This window comes from Bos grunniens, chromosome 17 (assembly GCF_055505025.1).
Source record: "Bos grunniens cultivar Pamir isolate PY7600 chromosome 17, Bosgru_T2T1.0, whole genome shotgun sequence".
Classification (NCBI taxonomy): domain Eukaryota; kingdom Metazoa; phylum Chordata; class Mammalia; order Artiodactyla; family Bovidae; genus Bos; species Bos grunniens.
Window position 1 is genome coordinate 44,589,662 of NC_141181.1, and position 14,927 is coordinate 44,604,588.

The 14,927-nt window shown below is 39.1% G+C and overlaps 1 protein-coding gene across 12 annotated transcripts in view; it reads left to right on the forward strand.

The window, feature by feature from the left end:
- Window positions 1–14,927, forward strand: part of ZNF268 (zinc finger protein 268) — a 48,300-nt gene that overhangs the window by 28,918 nt on the left and 4,455 nt on the right. For 5 of the 12 annotated variants that reach the window (XM_086347020.1, XM_086347015.1, XM_086347019.1 and 2 more), the window contains one exon: window positions 1,487–5,814. The exons of 1 other annotated variant lie outside the window; for it this stretch is intronic. In XM_086347020.1, the coding sequence (XP_086203146.1) occupies window positions 1,487–3,960 (2,474 nt within the window). In that variant the 3' untranslated portion in view covers window positions 3,961–5,814. Of the gene's footprint in view, window positions 1–1,325; window positions 5,815–14,927 lie in introns of those variants that run through there. 6 more of the 12 variants (XM_086347022.1, XM_086347024.1, XM_086347023.1 and 3 more) reach the window with 3 other exon arrangements.

A 14,927-nucleotide genomic window follows, 5' to 3' on the forward strand; every position in this document is an offset into this window, starting at 1 on the left:
GGAGGAGAAGGGGATGACAGGATGAGATGGTTGGATGGCATCACTGACTCGATAGACATGAGTTTGAACAAGCTCTGGGAGTTGGTGATGGACAGGGAAGCCTGCAGTGCTGCAGTTCATGGGGTTGCAAAGAGTTGGACATGTCTGAACTGATCTGCATCAAAAGAATATTTATTTAGACATGTGAAGAAGAGTCTGTGGTGGATAAATTCTAAATTTGTGAAAGATAAACAGAGAAAACTTGGCAGCTAAGTAAAACAACTCAAGAGAAAAAATGATTTATGAATGAAAACCAACCATGGTACACCTGCATGATTTACCTGTGAATAGAAATTACATGGTTGTGAAGATGTAAAACCTGAAGACTGATTTAAGCAAAAATATGAAATAGCTTGATTAGGATGGTGCAAGTATGGGAAGAGAGTGTGTATATCATGGGGAATATTAAGGGAGGAGGATGAAAGGAATTAAATCTCTACCCTACCCCCTGATTAGGAGAAAATCAAGTACAACAGAATAGGCTCTTGTTTAGAAAACATGGAGGAAAATGCCATAAGAAAGAGCTAAGAGACAAAACTTTTTTCCTCTAAGGAGAATGAAAAACAGAGAGGCAAGGTGAACAGATGCTGTTTAAACATTAACTACCCCCTCCCCCCACCAAATTCCAAAAATACAAAATAGATAAAGATCAAGACACAGGTCTGAGTTCTTATGCACAATGACAAATATTTGGAGGCTGAATAGAAGCGAGAATGGGTAAAGTTGACCTATTAATAGATATACCAGAGTAACATGCTGACAAAGGTGAAGGACAGAGCAGGGCATTGAGAGAACACAACAGAAAGTCAGCTTTGAAGAAGCAACGTCACAGGGTCTTAATCATCATACCAGGTTTCTCTACATCCTAAATCTGAATCCTTATTCATTTGTACAGAAACCTCCGAATTATATATGTTGCCAAACATCAATTCCCACTTAGGGCAGTATCATGCTCTGAGGAATGAAAATTTAATTTTGCTCATTTTTTTCCTTGTACTTTCTCTTTCTTTTTTTTTAATTTTGGCTGCACTGAATCTTCATTGTGGCATTCAGTTGGATCACATAGTCTTAGTTGCCCTGCAGTATGTGGGATCTTAGTTCCACAACCAGGAATCAAATCAGCATCCCCTGCATTGGAAGATTGATTCTTAACCACTGGGCCACCAGGGAAGTCCCTCCATGTGCTTTCCAAAGAAGCTATTGTACAAAATTTTGAAACTCAAAGCTGTATTTATTATCAGATTTCTATGCCTATTTTCATGTTTTGATTTGTTTCGTTTCTGCAGGTGCCCAGGAGTTTGTGTACATTTACATTTGAGATTTTATTTATATTCAGAACTGATATCGGAAACTAAGAAAAACCTCATGACATGGAATTTTTAAGGCAATTTTATGCTATACTATGATCATGTCACTATTTATAACATATGAGTATTTTCATTTCTAGACGAAGTCTGGGAAATTGATGGTTGTGTGGAATGGCATCAGGAAAATCAAGGCAAGCTGGGAAGTATGGCAGAAGGCTATCCCTGTACTGCTTTTGGAAAACTGTGTCTTATTACTGCAAATAATGCTTCTTCAAGACAGAGACTTCATAAATGTGTCACAAATGGGAAGAGTTTGAAATGTAATATAGGTCTCAGTAATAATTACGCTGGAAAGAATCCTAATGACATTCATGCATTGAGGGAATCATCCTTCCTTTCTAAACATGAACAAGCTGTTATTGGCATAAAATACTGTGAAAGTGATGAATCTGGAAAAACTGCCAACAGAAAGCCACTGCTTATTTGCCAACAAATGCATATGGGAGGAAAATCGTTTGAATGCAATTCCTGTGGGAAGGCCTTCAGCAGCAAGTCGAACTTTGTGGTGCATCAGGAAACTCATGAAGAAGCAAAACCCTACAAGTGTGATGGATGTGGGAAAGACTTCAGCAACAAGTCCTACCTCGTTGCACATCAGAGAACTCACAAAGGAGAGCAACTACATGAATGTAGTGATTTGAAAACTTTTAGTTTCAATTCACAACTTGTTTTACATCAGAGAATTCACACACAGGAGAATCCCTATGAATGCTGTGAATGTGGGAAAGTCTTCACTAGGAGAGACCAGCTTGTTTCCCACCAGAGAACTCATTCAGGACTGAAACCCTATGGATGTCATGAATGTGGGAAAGCTTTTGGTTTGAAATCACAGCTCATTATACATCAAAGAATTCATACTGGAGAGAAACCCTATGAATGCAGTGATTGTCAGAAAGCCTTTAATACAAAGTCTAACCTCATGGTACATCAGAGAACTCACACAGGAGAGAAACCTTATAGTTGTAGTGAATGTGGGAAAGCTTTTACTTTCAAGTCACAGCTCATTGTACATCAGGGAGCACACAGTGGTGTCAAACCCTATGGATGTAATCAATGTGGAAAAGCTTTCAGTTTAAAGTCACAACTCATTGTACATCAGAGAAGTCACACAGGAGTGAAACCCTATGGATGCAATGAATGTGGGAAAGCTTTTAGGAGCAAGTCGTACCTCGTTATACATCAGAGAACTCACACAGGAGAGAAACTCCATGAATGCTGTGAATGTGGGAGAGCCTTCAGTTTTAATTCACAACTTGTTATACATCAGAGAATTCACACAGGGGAGAATCCCTATGAATGCAGTGAGTGTGGGAAAGCCTTCAGTCGGAAATACCAGCTCATTTCACACCAGAGAACTCATGCAGGGGAGAAGCCCTATGAATGCAGTGATTGTGGGAAAACTTTTGGTTTGAAATCACAGCTCGTGATACATCAGCGAACTCATACAGGAGAGAAGCCCTATGAATGTAGTGAATGTCAGAAAGCCTTTAATACAAAATCAAACCTTATTGTACATCAGAGAACCCACACAGGAGAAAAACCATATGGTTGTAGTGAATGTGGGAAATCCTTTACTTTTAAATCACAGCTCATTGTACATCAGGGAGCACACACTGGGATAAAACCGTATGGTTGTAACCAGTGTGGGAAAGCCTTCAGTTTGAAGTCACAGCTCATTGTACATCAGAGAAGTCACACAGGATTGAAACCCTATGGGTGCATTGAATGTGGGAAAGCTTTTAGGAGCAAGTCCTACCTCATCATACATACAAGGACTCACACAGGGGAGAAACCACATGAATGCAGTGAATGCGGAAAATCCTTCAGTTTTAACTCACAACTTATTGTACATCAGAGAATTCATACAGGTGAGAGTCCCTATGAATGCAGTGATTGTGGGAAAGCCTTTAATAGGAAAGACCAGCTTATCTCACATCAGCGAACTCATGCAGGGGAAAAACCTTATGGGTGTAGTGAGTGTGGGAAAGCCTTTAGTAGCAAGTCATATCTCATTATACACATGAGAACTCATTCAGGAGAGAAACCATATGAATGTCACAAATGTGGGAAAGCCTTCATTTGGAAGTCACTACTCATTGTACATGAGCGAACTCATGCAGGGGAAAACCCTTATAAATGCAGTCAGTGTGAGAAATCCTTCAGTGGGAAATTACGGCTCCTTGTACATCAGAGAATGCACATGAGAGAGAAGCCCTATGAATGCAATGAGTGTGAAAAAGCCTTCATTAGGAAGTCTCAGCTCATTGTACATCAGAGGACTCATTCAGGGGAGAAACCCTATGAATGCAGTGAATGCGGAAAAACTTTCTCTCAGAAATCAATTCTCAGTGCACATCAGAGGACTCATACTGGAGAGAAACCCTGTAAATGCACTGAATGTGGGAAAGCCTTTTGTTGGAAGTCACAACTCATTATGCATCAGAGAACTCATGCAGATGAGAAACATATTGGTGAGTTAAATATCAGAAACTTTTTCTCAAAAGTGAATTCACCGGAATTCCTAGAAAATTCATACAGAGGAGAAACTTTATAATTGGAATCATTGTACACCATGTATGTATGGCATGTGGAAAGGAATCCACAGAAAGCTGTTTTTTATACACACACACACACACAAATCAGTAAATGTACACAGGAACTGTATGAATTCAGTGAACCCTCTGAAAGTTCTTAGCAGGAATTCACAACATGTCTTTAATTTGTGCAGTTGAGGAACAATATGAATGAAGTGAATATCAGAAACTCATTTCTTAACATGCTAACATCTGCAAAGAGTTAATTCCATAATGCAAATGAATATAGAATACAGTCCTTTAAAATTCATAATTTATTGGAATTAGGATTTTAATGAGAAAAAAGTGTTAATTGAATGTATTGCAGGCATCAGAAGCTAATATGTTGGAGAAACCATGGTATAAAATTAGGGAAATTCTTCATCTAGAAATGACAGGCTTCTAATAAAAAAGTAAAATTTTGAATGAGTGAAGATCTATGAATATTTTTTAAACCTCTACAGGAAGGTTTACTATTTTGATTCATCTGGAAAAAAATTTTCCCTTATAAGTTTAGGGGAAATTATGCTTCAAATTATGCTTCTAAACTCTTAGGGAAAGCTTGTAAAAAAATAACTATCCAACTATCAATGATAGACATTTTATAGAATATAAAGATTTTCTTACCTGAGTAAATGTAATCATGATAATAATAAGGATCACATCAGAAGCCCTGCAGCAATGTTTAGGTGTTTTCTTCCTTTCTGTACTATAAAATGTGTTTTGTGGACTTTGACATATTCTTACGGATGCGACATTTGATAAATAAATTAACTAGATAGCAATACTGTTTCCCAGGGATTTATACTCTGCATAGCAACATCTTTCTTTAAAATACAACTTGTTACTAGAATAATATGGCATATAAATGCATTTCAGTACTTTAAAACTTCTACTATTGTTTTGTACTCTCTGTAAATGGACCTGAAAGCTCTCTCTTCAGTTATATAATCAGTATAGCTCACGCTTCATGTGATTGCATATCTGGAATCTGTCCTGTCCTCTTTGATTAGAATACCTTGATTTCCTTTAAGAGAACTGACAGTGTATGCAATGTATACATGATCAGATCGTCATTCAGGGTACCCTACCAGGAGTTGGCTGAGATAGTCCAGAATTTCAATTTTTAATGGACTCTTTAGTACAGAAAATTAAACTTAGCTTTTGTTCTCAGGTAACATCTTGCTGCAAATATTAATTAGTTCCTTCTACATAGATTACCCAGAATAGCTTTAGTTGTTGTCACTTCTTAATTCTAGTTCGCTTCTCTCTTAATTTGAGCTATCTGGTATCCTCTCAGTACTTTTAAATGATACCTTTAAGTGATGCTGCTGAAGTGTGCATGTATACCTGTAGATTCAGAGCAGTGAAAAGTCATTCTACCAGTGGCTTAGTTACAAAATCAGTTTTTTTAATAACCTCACCAATTACCTTTTATGTATTAGCATTAATCTGGAAAGAGCTAGAACCCTGAAAATAAGTTTAGGGCTATCTTGGAGGAATACGAGGATTTAAAACTGCAGATACTTCTGAAACACCCACTACTTTGTGCCCTTCAGTGTGGAATCCCATTGCTTACCCAAAGAAACTGTTTCTTCCATGAAGGATATAGTTACTGATTTCTGAATCCCTAATCCTTATGCAGGATCCAAAGTAGAAACTTGGAGTGAAGAATGATGACTCACAGAAAGGAAGAGAAAGCTTACATAAGGAAAGAATTTCAGATATTTGCTATAGTCTATCCCCTAAACTTGGAAAATGTCATGAATGTGTATTTTGTCATTGATGTTCCAAGGAAGATACATGCACATAATAAAGAATAAACATATTCTGTGTCCCACTCTCCAAGGTCTATTAGATTCTAAAGGTGCTGTGTTGTGTGATGCATTCACATGCAGCCTCCTCCAGTAGACACCAGAGATGTCAATGTAATGTTGGAGATGTAAGTCAAGTACTGTGTGAAAGGATATTGCTGGATTGCGCTTGATCTTAAATGGAAAGTTTTCCAGGCGAATGAAACTGAGCAAAAATGAATAGATTTTTATAAGCAAAAAAAGTTAAAAATTGAATCTCTGGCTTGAAAATCTACCTAGTTCCTCTAACTCTGCCCTAGCCCCAGAAAAGAAAGATGTATCTGAGACTTTCAGTAATAGTTGATATTTTTCAGGAACATTAAGGGAACAATAATTCTCATGTTTTACAGTGTATGCACAGGAATTAGACATTTTGGGGGAAAATGACAAAGTCATTTGCGAACATGTAATAGATTTTAAAATCCTAAATGGAATTACAGCAAAAATGGATCCAATAATGTATAGTTTTTATTTCGTTAAGTCATGACATTATTTAGTATAGCAGACTGTTAGTAGTGAACCCAATATTTTATTACCAACAGTATCACTGTATTTTTCATAATGTTAATGTGCCCAGCTACATTTTTGCATCCTCTTTGTAGTTAAGTGCAATCGTGCTGCTAATTCTGAATAATGAAATGGAAATAGAAGTTACTGAGGAATAATGTAAGGTTTTTCTGAAGAAAAACATGTGAGGGAAACCCCCTGCTGCTGCTGCTGCTGCTGCTAAGTCACTTCAGTCGTGTCCGACTCTGTTCGACCCCATAGACGGCAGCCCACCAGGCTCCCCCATCCCTGGGATTCTCCAGGCAAGAACACTGGAGTGGGTTGCCATTTCCTTCTCTATTGCATGAAAGTGAAAAGTGAAAGTGAAGCCACTCAGTCATGTCCGACCCTCAGCAACCCCATGGATTGTGGCCTACCAGGCTCCTCTGTCCATGGGATTTTCCAGGCAAGAGTACTGGAGTGGGGTGCCATTGCCTTCTCCAAGCCCCCTAGTGTCCTTTAATCTTTTCTTTTTAATATGCAGTATGCCAGATGGTGGGAGACTCAGCAGCCATCCTAGAACCTGAATTCCTCTTGAGGATGGAAGCCATCTGCTTGAGTGTAGTAGAGAGAGAAGAGTGATGTGGCTCTCTGATAATGATGGAGCTGCTATACCACCCCTAGACTACCAAGTCTGGGCATCTTTTTACACAAAAGAGAGATGAACTGTCTTGTCCAAGTCTTTTTTTTGTTGTTTTTGGGAGGAGACTTGGTTCTGTTATGTGCACCTGAATCTGATCCGAATTAAAACTTATTAGGATGCTTGGAAGATTTAATATTTAAAAATCTTTTTGTAAAATTAATCACTAGGTGGGGGGGAAGCCATGAGTAGTATCTCAGTGTGTGTAGATAAATCAGTTGATGGGCTATAATTCCCATAGGTGATTTTAAATTATTATTAAGTTAGAGATAGAAGTTAAATCCTTTGCAAGTAGTATGTTCCCAAAACTGAAAAATGTCATACTTTATGATAAAACAGTAATTTAAACAGTATACCTTTAAATTAAGAACATTTAAAGCATGCTCATCAATTTTATTGAGCAATCTAATGGCAGTTCTAGTCAATATGTGAGAACAAAAAATTGTAAGGAATTGGGGTTTGGGGTAGAAACAAAAATCCAATTGTGTGGAGATGTGGTTGTCTATTTAGAAAAACCAAAATAAACTATAGATAAATACTTAAACTACAGGCTTTAAGGCAAGATGTTTTGTACAGCTATGAAAGCTGTCAGTTTGACTGTAAGCACAAGCAGACCTCTACATCTCTGTGCTCAGATTGACCTGCCCTCAAAATATCTGAAGGCAGTTTTGCAGTGAATCAACCAAAAGCTTCAACAAACCTTAGTTGAAATACAGATCAGATTGAGTCATCTTTACCCTATTTCCCAGTCTAAAAGCTGACACCCTTTTCTGGAAATGAATATATATTCAGAGCAGAATAAACATATATTCAGGGCAAAGGAAATTATCAGGAATATATAAATACCTTATCTAATGAAAAATATAATTTTACCAAAAAGATGATTCTACATGTGCAGGCACTTAAAGCATCAAAATCATGCAAAAACAAAGCTTTATATACTCTTACCAGTTTAGTTGGACACTTCAACATTTATTTCTCAGTAGCATAACTTGGTTGAGAAGGAAATGGCAACCCACTCCAGTGTTCTTGCCTGGAGAATCCCAGGGACAGGGGAGCCTGGTGGGCTGCCATCTCTGGGGTCGCACAGAGTCGCACACGACTGAAGCAACTTAGCAGCAGCAGCATAATTTGGAGACCAAAAACAAACAAGACTGTGGAAGCACTGGGTAATGCCATCACGAACTAAACTTGGTAGGCACATCTAAAACATCTGACAGCAGAACACACATTCTTTTCAATTGCACATGAAGCATTAATCAATACAGACTATATCCTGGGACATTAATTATAAAATTTTTCAAATAATTGAAATCATACAAGATGTCTTCAGACTGTAATGCAGCTTTACAAGAAACCAATTGCAAAAAGAACAGGAAAATCCCCAAACACTTGGAAATGAACACAATTCCAGTCCTAGATATTTCAAGAAAAATATGGAAAATAAACATACACAAGTTAAAATACAACATTGACTTCTTTTTTTTTTGAGATGCAGATAAAGCAGTGCATAGAGAGAATATCACTAAATGCTCACATTAAAAAAGAATAAGGATCTCACATCAATAAATCCCACCATAAGAAACAAGAAAAAAAACTAGTAGATCCCAGGGTAAATAGGAATGAAATAGTAAGGATAAGACCAGAGACCAATAGAACAAACAAACAAATGGGGAAAAAAGGAAGGGAATAAACAATGCAAAACACAAATCTGACAACAGGTGAAATGGACTAAATTTTTGAAAGGTAGAAACTACCAATAAAGGTAATCCAAATAGTGCTACATTAATTAAAGAAATTAAATTCAGTTTAAAATCCCCCAACAAAAAAAAGGATCAATGCCACGTCCAAGGAGTGGCAGCTGCGCGGGCACAGGAGGGCCGAGAGGAGCTACTCCACATTCAAGGTCAGGATGGGTGGCTGTGAGGAGATAACCCCTCATCCAAGATAAGGAGCAGCGGCTGTGATTTGCTGGAGCAGCTGTGAAGAGATACCCCACGTCCAAGGTAAGAGAAACCCAAGTAAGATGGTAGGTGTTGCCAGAGGGCATCAGAGGGCAGACACACTGAAACCATAATCACAGAAAACTAGCCAATCTGATCACGCAGACCACAGCCTGTCTAACTCAATGAAACTAAGCCATACCGTGTGGGGCCACCCAAGACAGATGGGTCATGGTAGAGAGGTCTGACAGAATGTGGTCCACTGGAGAAGGGAATGGCAAACCACTTCAGTATTCTTGCCTTGAGAACCCCATGAACAGTATGAAAAGGCAAAATGATAGGATACTGAAAGAGGAACTCCCCAAGCCAGTAGGTGCCCAAAATGCTTACTGGAGATTAGTGGAGAAATAACTCCAGAAAGAATGAAGGGGTGGAGCCAAAGCAAAAACAATACCCAGTTGTGGATGTAACTGGTGATAGAAGCAAGGTCTGATGCTGTAAAGAGCCATATTGCATAGGAACCTGGAATATTAGGTCCATGAAACAAGGCAAGTTGGAAGTGGTTAAACAGATGGCAAGAGTGAACGTCGACATTCTAGGAATCAGTGAACTAAAATGGACTGGAATGGGTGAATTTAACTCATGACCATTATATCTACTACTGTGGGCAGGAATCCCTTAGAGGAAATGCAGTAGCCATCATGGTCAAAAGAGTCCAAAATGCAGTACTTGGATGCAATCTCAAAAACGACAGAATGATCTCTGTTCATTTCCAAAGCAAACAATTCAATATCACAGTAATCCAAGCCTATGCTCCAACCAGTAACACTGAAGAAGCTGAAGTTGAATGGTTCTATGAAGACCTACAAGACCTTTTAGAACTAACACCCAAAAAAAGATGTCCTTTTCATTATAGGGGACTGGAATGCAAAAGTAGGAAGTCAAGAAACAACTGGAGTAACAGGCAAATTTGGCCTTGGAGTACAGAATGAATCAGGGCAAAGGCTAACAGACTTTTGCCAAGAGAACACACTGGTCATAGCAAACACCCTCTTCCAACAACACAAGAGAAGACTCTACACAGGGACATCACCAGATGGTCAACACCGAAATCAGATTGATTATATTCTTTGCAGCCAAAGATGGAGAAGATCTATACAGTCAGCAAAAACAAGACTGGGGGCTGACTGTGGCTCAGATCATGAACTCCCTATTGCCAAATTCAGACTTAAATTGAAGAAAGTAGGGGAAACCATTAGACCATTCAGGTATGACCTAAATCAAATCCCTTATGATTATACAGTGGAAGTGAGAAATAGATTTAAGGGACTAGATCTGATAGAGTGCCTGATGAACTATGGACAGAGGTTCGTGACATTGCACAGCAGACAGGGACCAAGACCATCCCCATGGAAAAGAAATGCAAAAAAGCAAAATGGCTGTCTAAGGAGGCCTTACAAATAGCTGTGAAAAGAAGAGAAGTGAAAAGCAAAGGAGAAAAGGAAATATATAAGCATCTGAATTCAGAGTTCCAAAGAATAGCAAGGAGAGATAAGAAAGCCTTCCTCAGTGATCACTGCACAGAAATAGAGGAAAACAACAGAATGAGAAACACTAGAGATCTCTTCAAGAAAATTAGAGATACCAAGGGAACATTTCATGCAAAGATGGGCTCGATAAAGGACAGAAATGGTATGGACCTAACAGAAGCAGAAGATATTAAGAAGAGGTGGCAAGAATACACAGAAGAAATGTACAAAAAAGATCTTCATGACCAAGATAATCACGATGGTGTGATCACTCACCTAGAGCCAGACATCCTGAAATATGAAGTCAAGTGGGCCTTAGAAAGCATCACAATGAACAAAGCTAGTGGAGGTGATGGAATTCCAGTTGAGCTATTTCAAATCCTGAAAGATGATGCTGGGAAAGTGCTGCATTCAATATGCCAGCAAATTTGGAAAACTCAGCAGTGGCCACAGGACTGGAAAAGGTCAGTTTTCATTCCAATCCCAAAGAAAGGCAATGCCAAGGAATACTCAAATGACCACACAATTGCACTCATCTCACACGCTAGTAAAGTAATGCTTAAAATTCTCCAAGCCAGGCTTCAGCAATATGTGAACTGTGAACTTCCAGATATTCAAGCTGGTTTTAGAAAAGGCAGCGGAACCAAAGATCAAATTGCCAACATCTGCTGGATCGTGGAAAAGCAAGAGAGTTCCAGAAAAACATCTATTTCTGCTTTATTGACTATGCCAAAGCCTTTGACTGTGTGGATCACAATAAACTGTGGAAAATTCTGAAAGAGATGGGAATACCAGACCACCTGACCTGCCTCTTGAGAAACCTATATGCAGGTCAAGAAGCAACAGTTAGAACTGGACATGGAACAACAGACTGGTTCCAAATAGGGAAAGGAGTACGTCAAGGCTGTATATTCTCACCCTCCTTATTTAACTTCTATGTAGAGTACATCATGAGAAACGCTGTGCTGGAAGGAGCAACAAGCTGGAATCAAGATTGCTGGGAGAAATATCAATAACCTCAGATATGCAGATGACACCACCCTTATGGCAGAAAGTGAAGAGGAACTAAAAAGCCTCTTGATGAAAGTGAAAGAGGAGAGTGAAAAAGTGGGCTTAAAGCTCAACATTCAGAAAACTAAGATCATGGTATCTGGTCCCATCACTTCATGGGAAATCGATGGAGAAACAGTGTCAGACTTTATTTTTTGGGGCTCCAAAATCACTGCAGATGGTGACTGTAGCCATGAAATTAAAAGACACTTACTCCTTGGAAGTAGTAATGAATCCTTGGAAGAAAGTTATGACCAACCTAGATAGCATATTAAAAAGCAGAGACATTACTTTGCCATCAAAGGTCCGTCTAGTCAAGGCTATGGTCTTTCCAGTGGTCATGTATGGATGTGAGAGTTGGACTGTGAAGAAAGCTGAGCGCCAAAGAATTGATGCTTTTGAACTGTGGTGTTGGAGAAGACTCTTGAGAGTCCCTTGGACTGCAAGGAGGCCCACCCAGTCCATCCTAAAGGAGATCAGTCCTTGGTGTTCTGTCCTTGGAAGGACTGATGCTAAAGCTTAAATTCCAATACTTTGGCCACCTCATGTGAAGAGTTAACTCATTGGAAAAGACCCTGATGCTGGGAGGGATTGGGGGCAGGAGGAAAAGGGGACGACAGAGGATGAGATGGCTGGATGGCATCACCAACTGGATGGATTTGAGTTTGAGTAGACTCCGGGAGTTGGTGATGGACAGGGAGGCCTGGCATGCTGTGATTCATGGGGTCGCAAAGAGTCGAACACGACTTAGCGATTGAACTGAACAAAAAAATATCCAAGCTCAGGTCATTTCACTGGTCATTGCTATCAAACATTTAAGATAGAAGTAATTCCAATTCTATACAAACTCTTTCAGAAAATAGATGACAAATAAATATTAACTCATTTTATGAAATTAGCATTACTCTGATTTTTTAATGAAAGATTCTACAAATGTTCTTTATGAACACAGATGTAAAAATCTTCAACATTAGTTAATTTACTCCTGAAATATGTAAAGGGTAATACAAGATAAACTGGAGTTTATCTTGGGAATAGGAAGCTGATTCAATTTCAGAATTCGATCACTAATTCATACTGGAATAACTACAAAAAATCGCATGATCACATCAATAGGTGTAGTAAAAGCATCTGTTCAAGTTCCACAGCACCCATTAAAAAAATAAACAAAAAAAAAAACACCTCAGCAGGACTTCCTTAGTGGTGCAGTGGATGAGAATCTGCCTGTTAGTGCAGGAGACACGGGTTTAATCCCTGATCCAGGAAGATTCCACATGCTGTAGAGCAAATGAGCCTGTGCAGCACAACTATTGAGCCCATGGTCTAGAGCCTGTGAGCTGCAACTACTGAGCCCCCATGCTGCAACTACTGAAGCCCATGTGCCTAGAGCTTGTACTCCACAACAAGAGAAATCACTGCAATGAGAAGCCCTCACACCACAGTGAAGAGTACCCCCACTCACTGCAACTAGAGAGAGGCGGCACAAAGCAACAAAGACTCAATGCAGCCCAAAAAAATTAAATAGAAACCTCATGTGTAATGTTAAAAAAACAACAACAACACCAGCGAATCAGGAATAAGAAGTTGCTTCCTCAAACTAATGAAGCACATCTGGAAAATGTCTGTAGTTCATGTAAGGGTGAAAATAAACAGCTTCCCCTAAAATTGAGAGCAAGTAAACTATATCCACTCTCACCACTCTGTTTCAACATTGTACTAGAAGACTTAGCTGATTGCATTAGGCAAGAAAGAAAAAAGGGTAGATATTAGAAAGAAAGAATAACAACCATACTGAAAGACAGCATGACTGTCTTCAAGAAAACTCCTTTTAAAACTTTACCAAAAAAAATCCACCATAACAAGTCAATTAAGCAAGATAGCAAAATATAAAATCAACATTCAGTTGAAGTATGGCAAAACCAATACAATATTGTAAAGTAGCCTCCAATTAAAATAAATTTATATTAAAAAATAGAAATTAAAAAAATAATAAAATCAACATTCAAAACTCAGTTCTGTTTTTACATACTTGGAATATACAATGGGAAATTTGAGTTAAATGCACCACTATTTACGACAGGACCAGAAAACATGGAATAATTAAATGTAAGTCAAGTGAAATGCTGAGAACAGCAATGAAGAGGGGAGTAATGCCGGGAGCCGGCATATTGCATATTGAGTGCATATTGCATACTGAGTGCAGCACTTTCCACAGCATCATCTTTCAGATCTGGAATAGCTCAACTGGAATTCTATCACTGCTGGGAGCCAGTGAGGAACTCCGCCCATGACAAAGGTCATGAGGAAGGAGGCTCGGCATATGCAAAGGCGGGATCGAGCCTCAGGAGTCCCCCTGGAAATTCTCGAGCATATACCCCCAAAACCAGAGTCTGCCTACTTTCTGCTTTGTGCCTTCACCTACACCTCTGACTTTACGGGGGGCTGTCCCCCACTACCTCTCTGAAAAAAGAGTTAGCTTACAGTTCCAGTTAACAATTCCTGGGTGTGACAGTGTTTAACCTACAAACTCCTTTGGAAATCCTCTAGCCTGCCTGAATAGGTTTTTCCGGCCACATGTGATTGTTCAGAGCCTCCCAACTGTGAGAGGCAGGAGATGTTCTAAACTGTCTAAACACAGATTCTTTTGAGTAGTTAAAAGATTGATTAGAAATTGTATTGGTGAGGGATTTTCACTTGTTGGGCCAATGTTTGCTGCTAAGTTTCCATATCCCTTACCTGCTGTGTCCCTGGCAGTGTATTGATTAATATAATTGGTGTAAGTAGTAGCTTTAATGTTTGTAACCTGTTAATTCTTTTTCTTGTTATAGCCCACCACACCTTTGCTCTGTAGGAATGCAACTTTATCTAATGCTTTTGGAGGGTGGCTCCTGACCAATCACCTTTAGAGAAAAATAAGTTTTCTGAAGAAAGGGTCTTAAAATGTTAACAGGCCTCCGGGCCAGAAGATGATGCAAATCACCTAAGCTTTTGCATATGATAAGTTTGCAGGAAGAAAGCCTGGCTTGCTGCCTGACTCTATCCCTTCCCCCATTATCCTCTATGCATAACTTAAGGTATAAAAACTACTTTGGAAAATAAAGTGCGGGCCTTGCTCACCGAAACTTGGTCTCCCCATGTCGTTCTTTCTCTTACCTTCTGGCTGAAATATTCAGCCTCTTTTCTCCACTGAATTTCCTCACTGAGCTATCCTTATTTCAGCCTCTTTTCTTCACTGAATTTTACTGAGCTATCCTCATTCTATTACTCTTTATATCCTTAATTAACATTTAATTAAGCAATTGTTTCCTGATCTTCGCCTACGCCGTCTCTCCTTCGAATACCCTGGATCAGCCGAGGCTGGTCCCCGGCGGAGTAACAATGACCTAG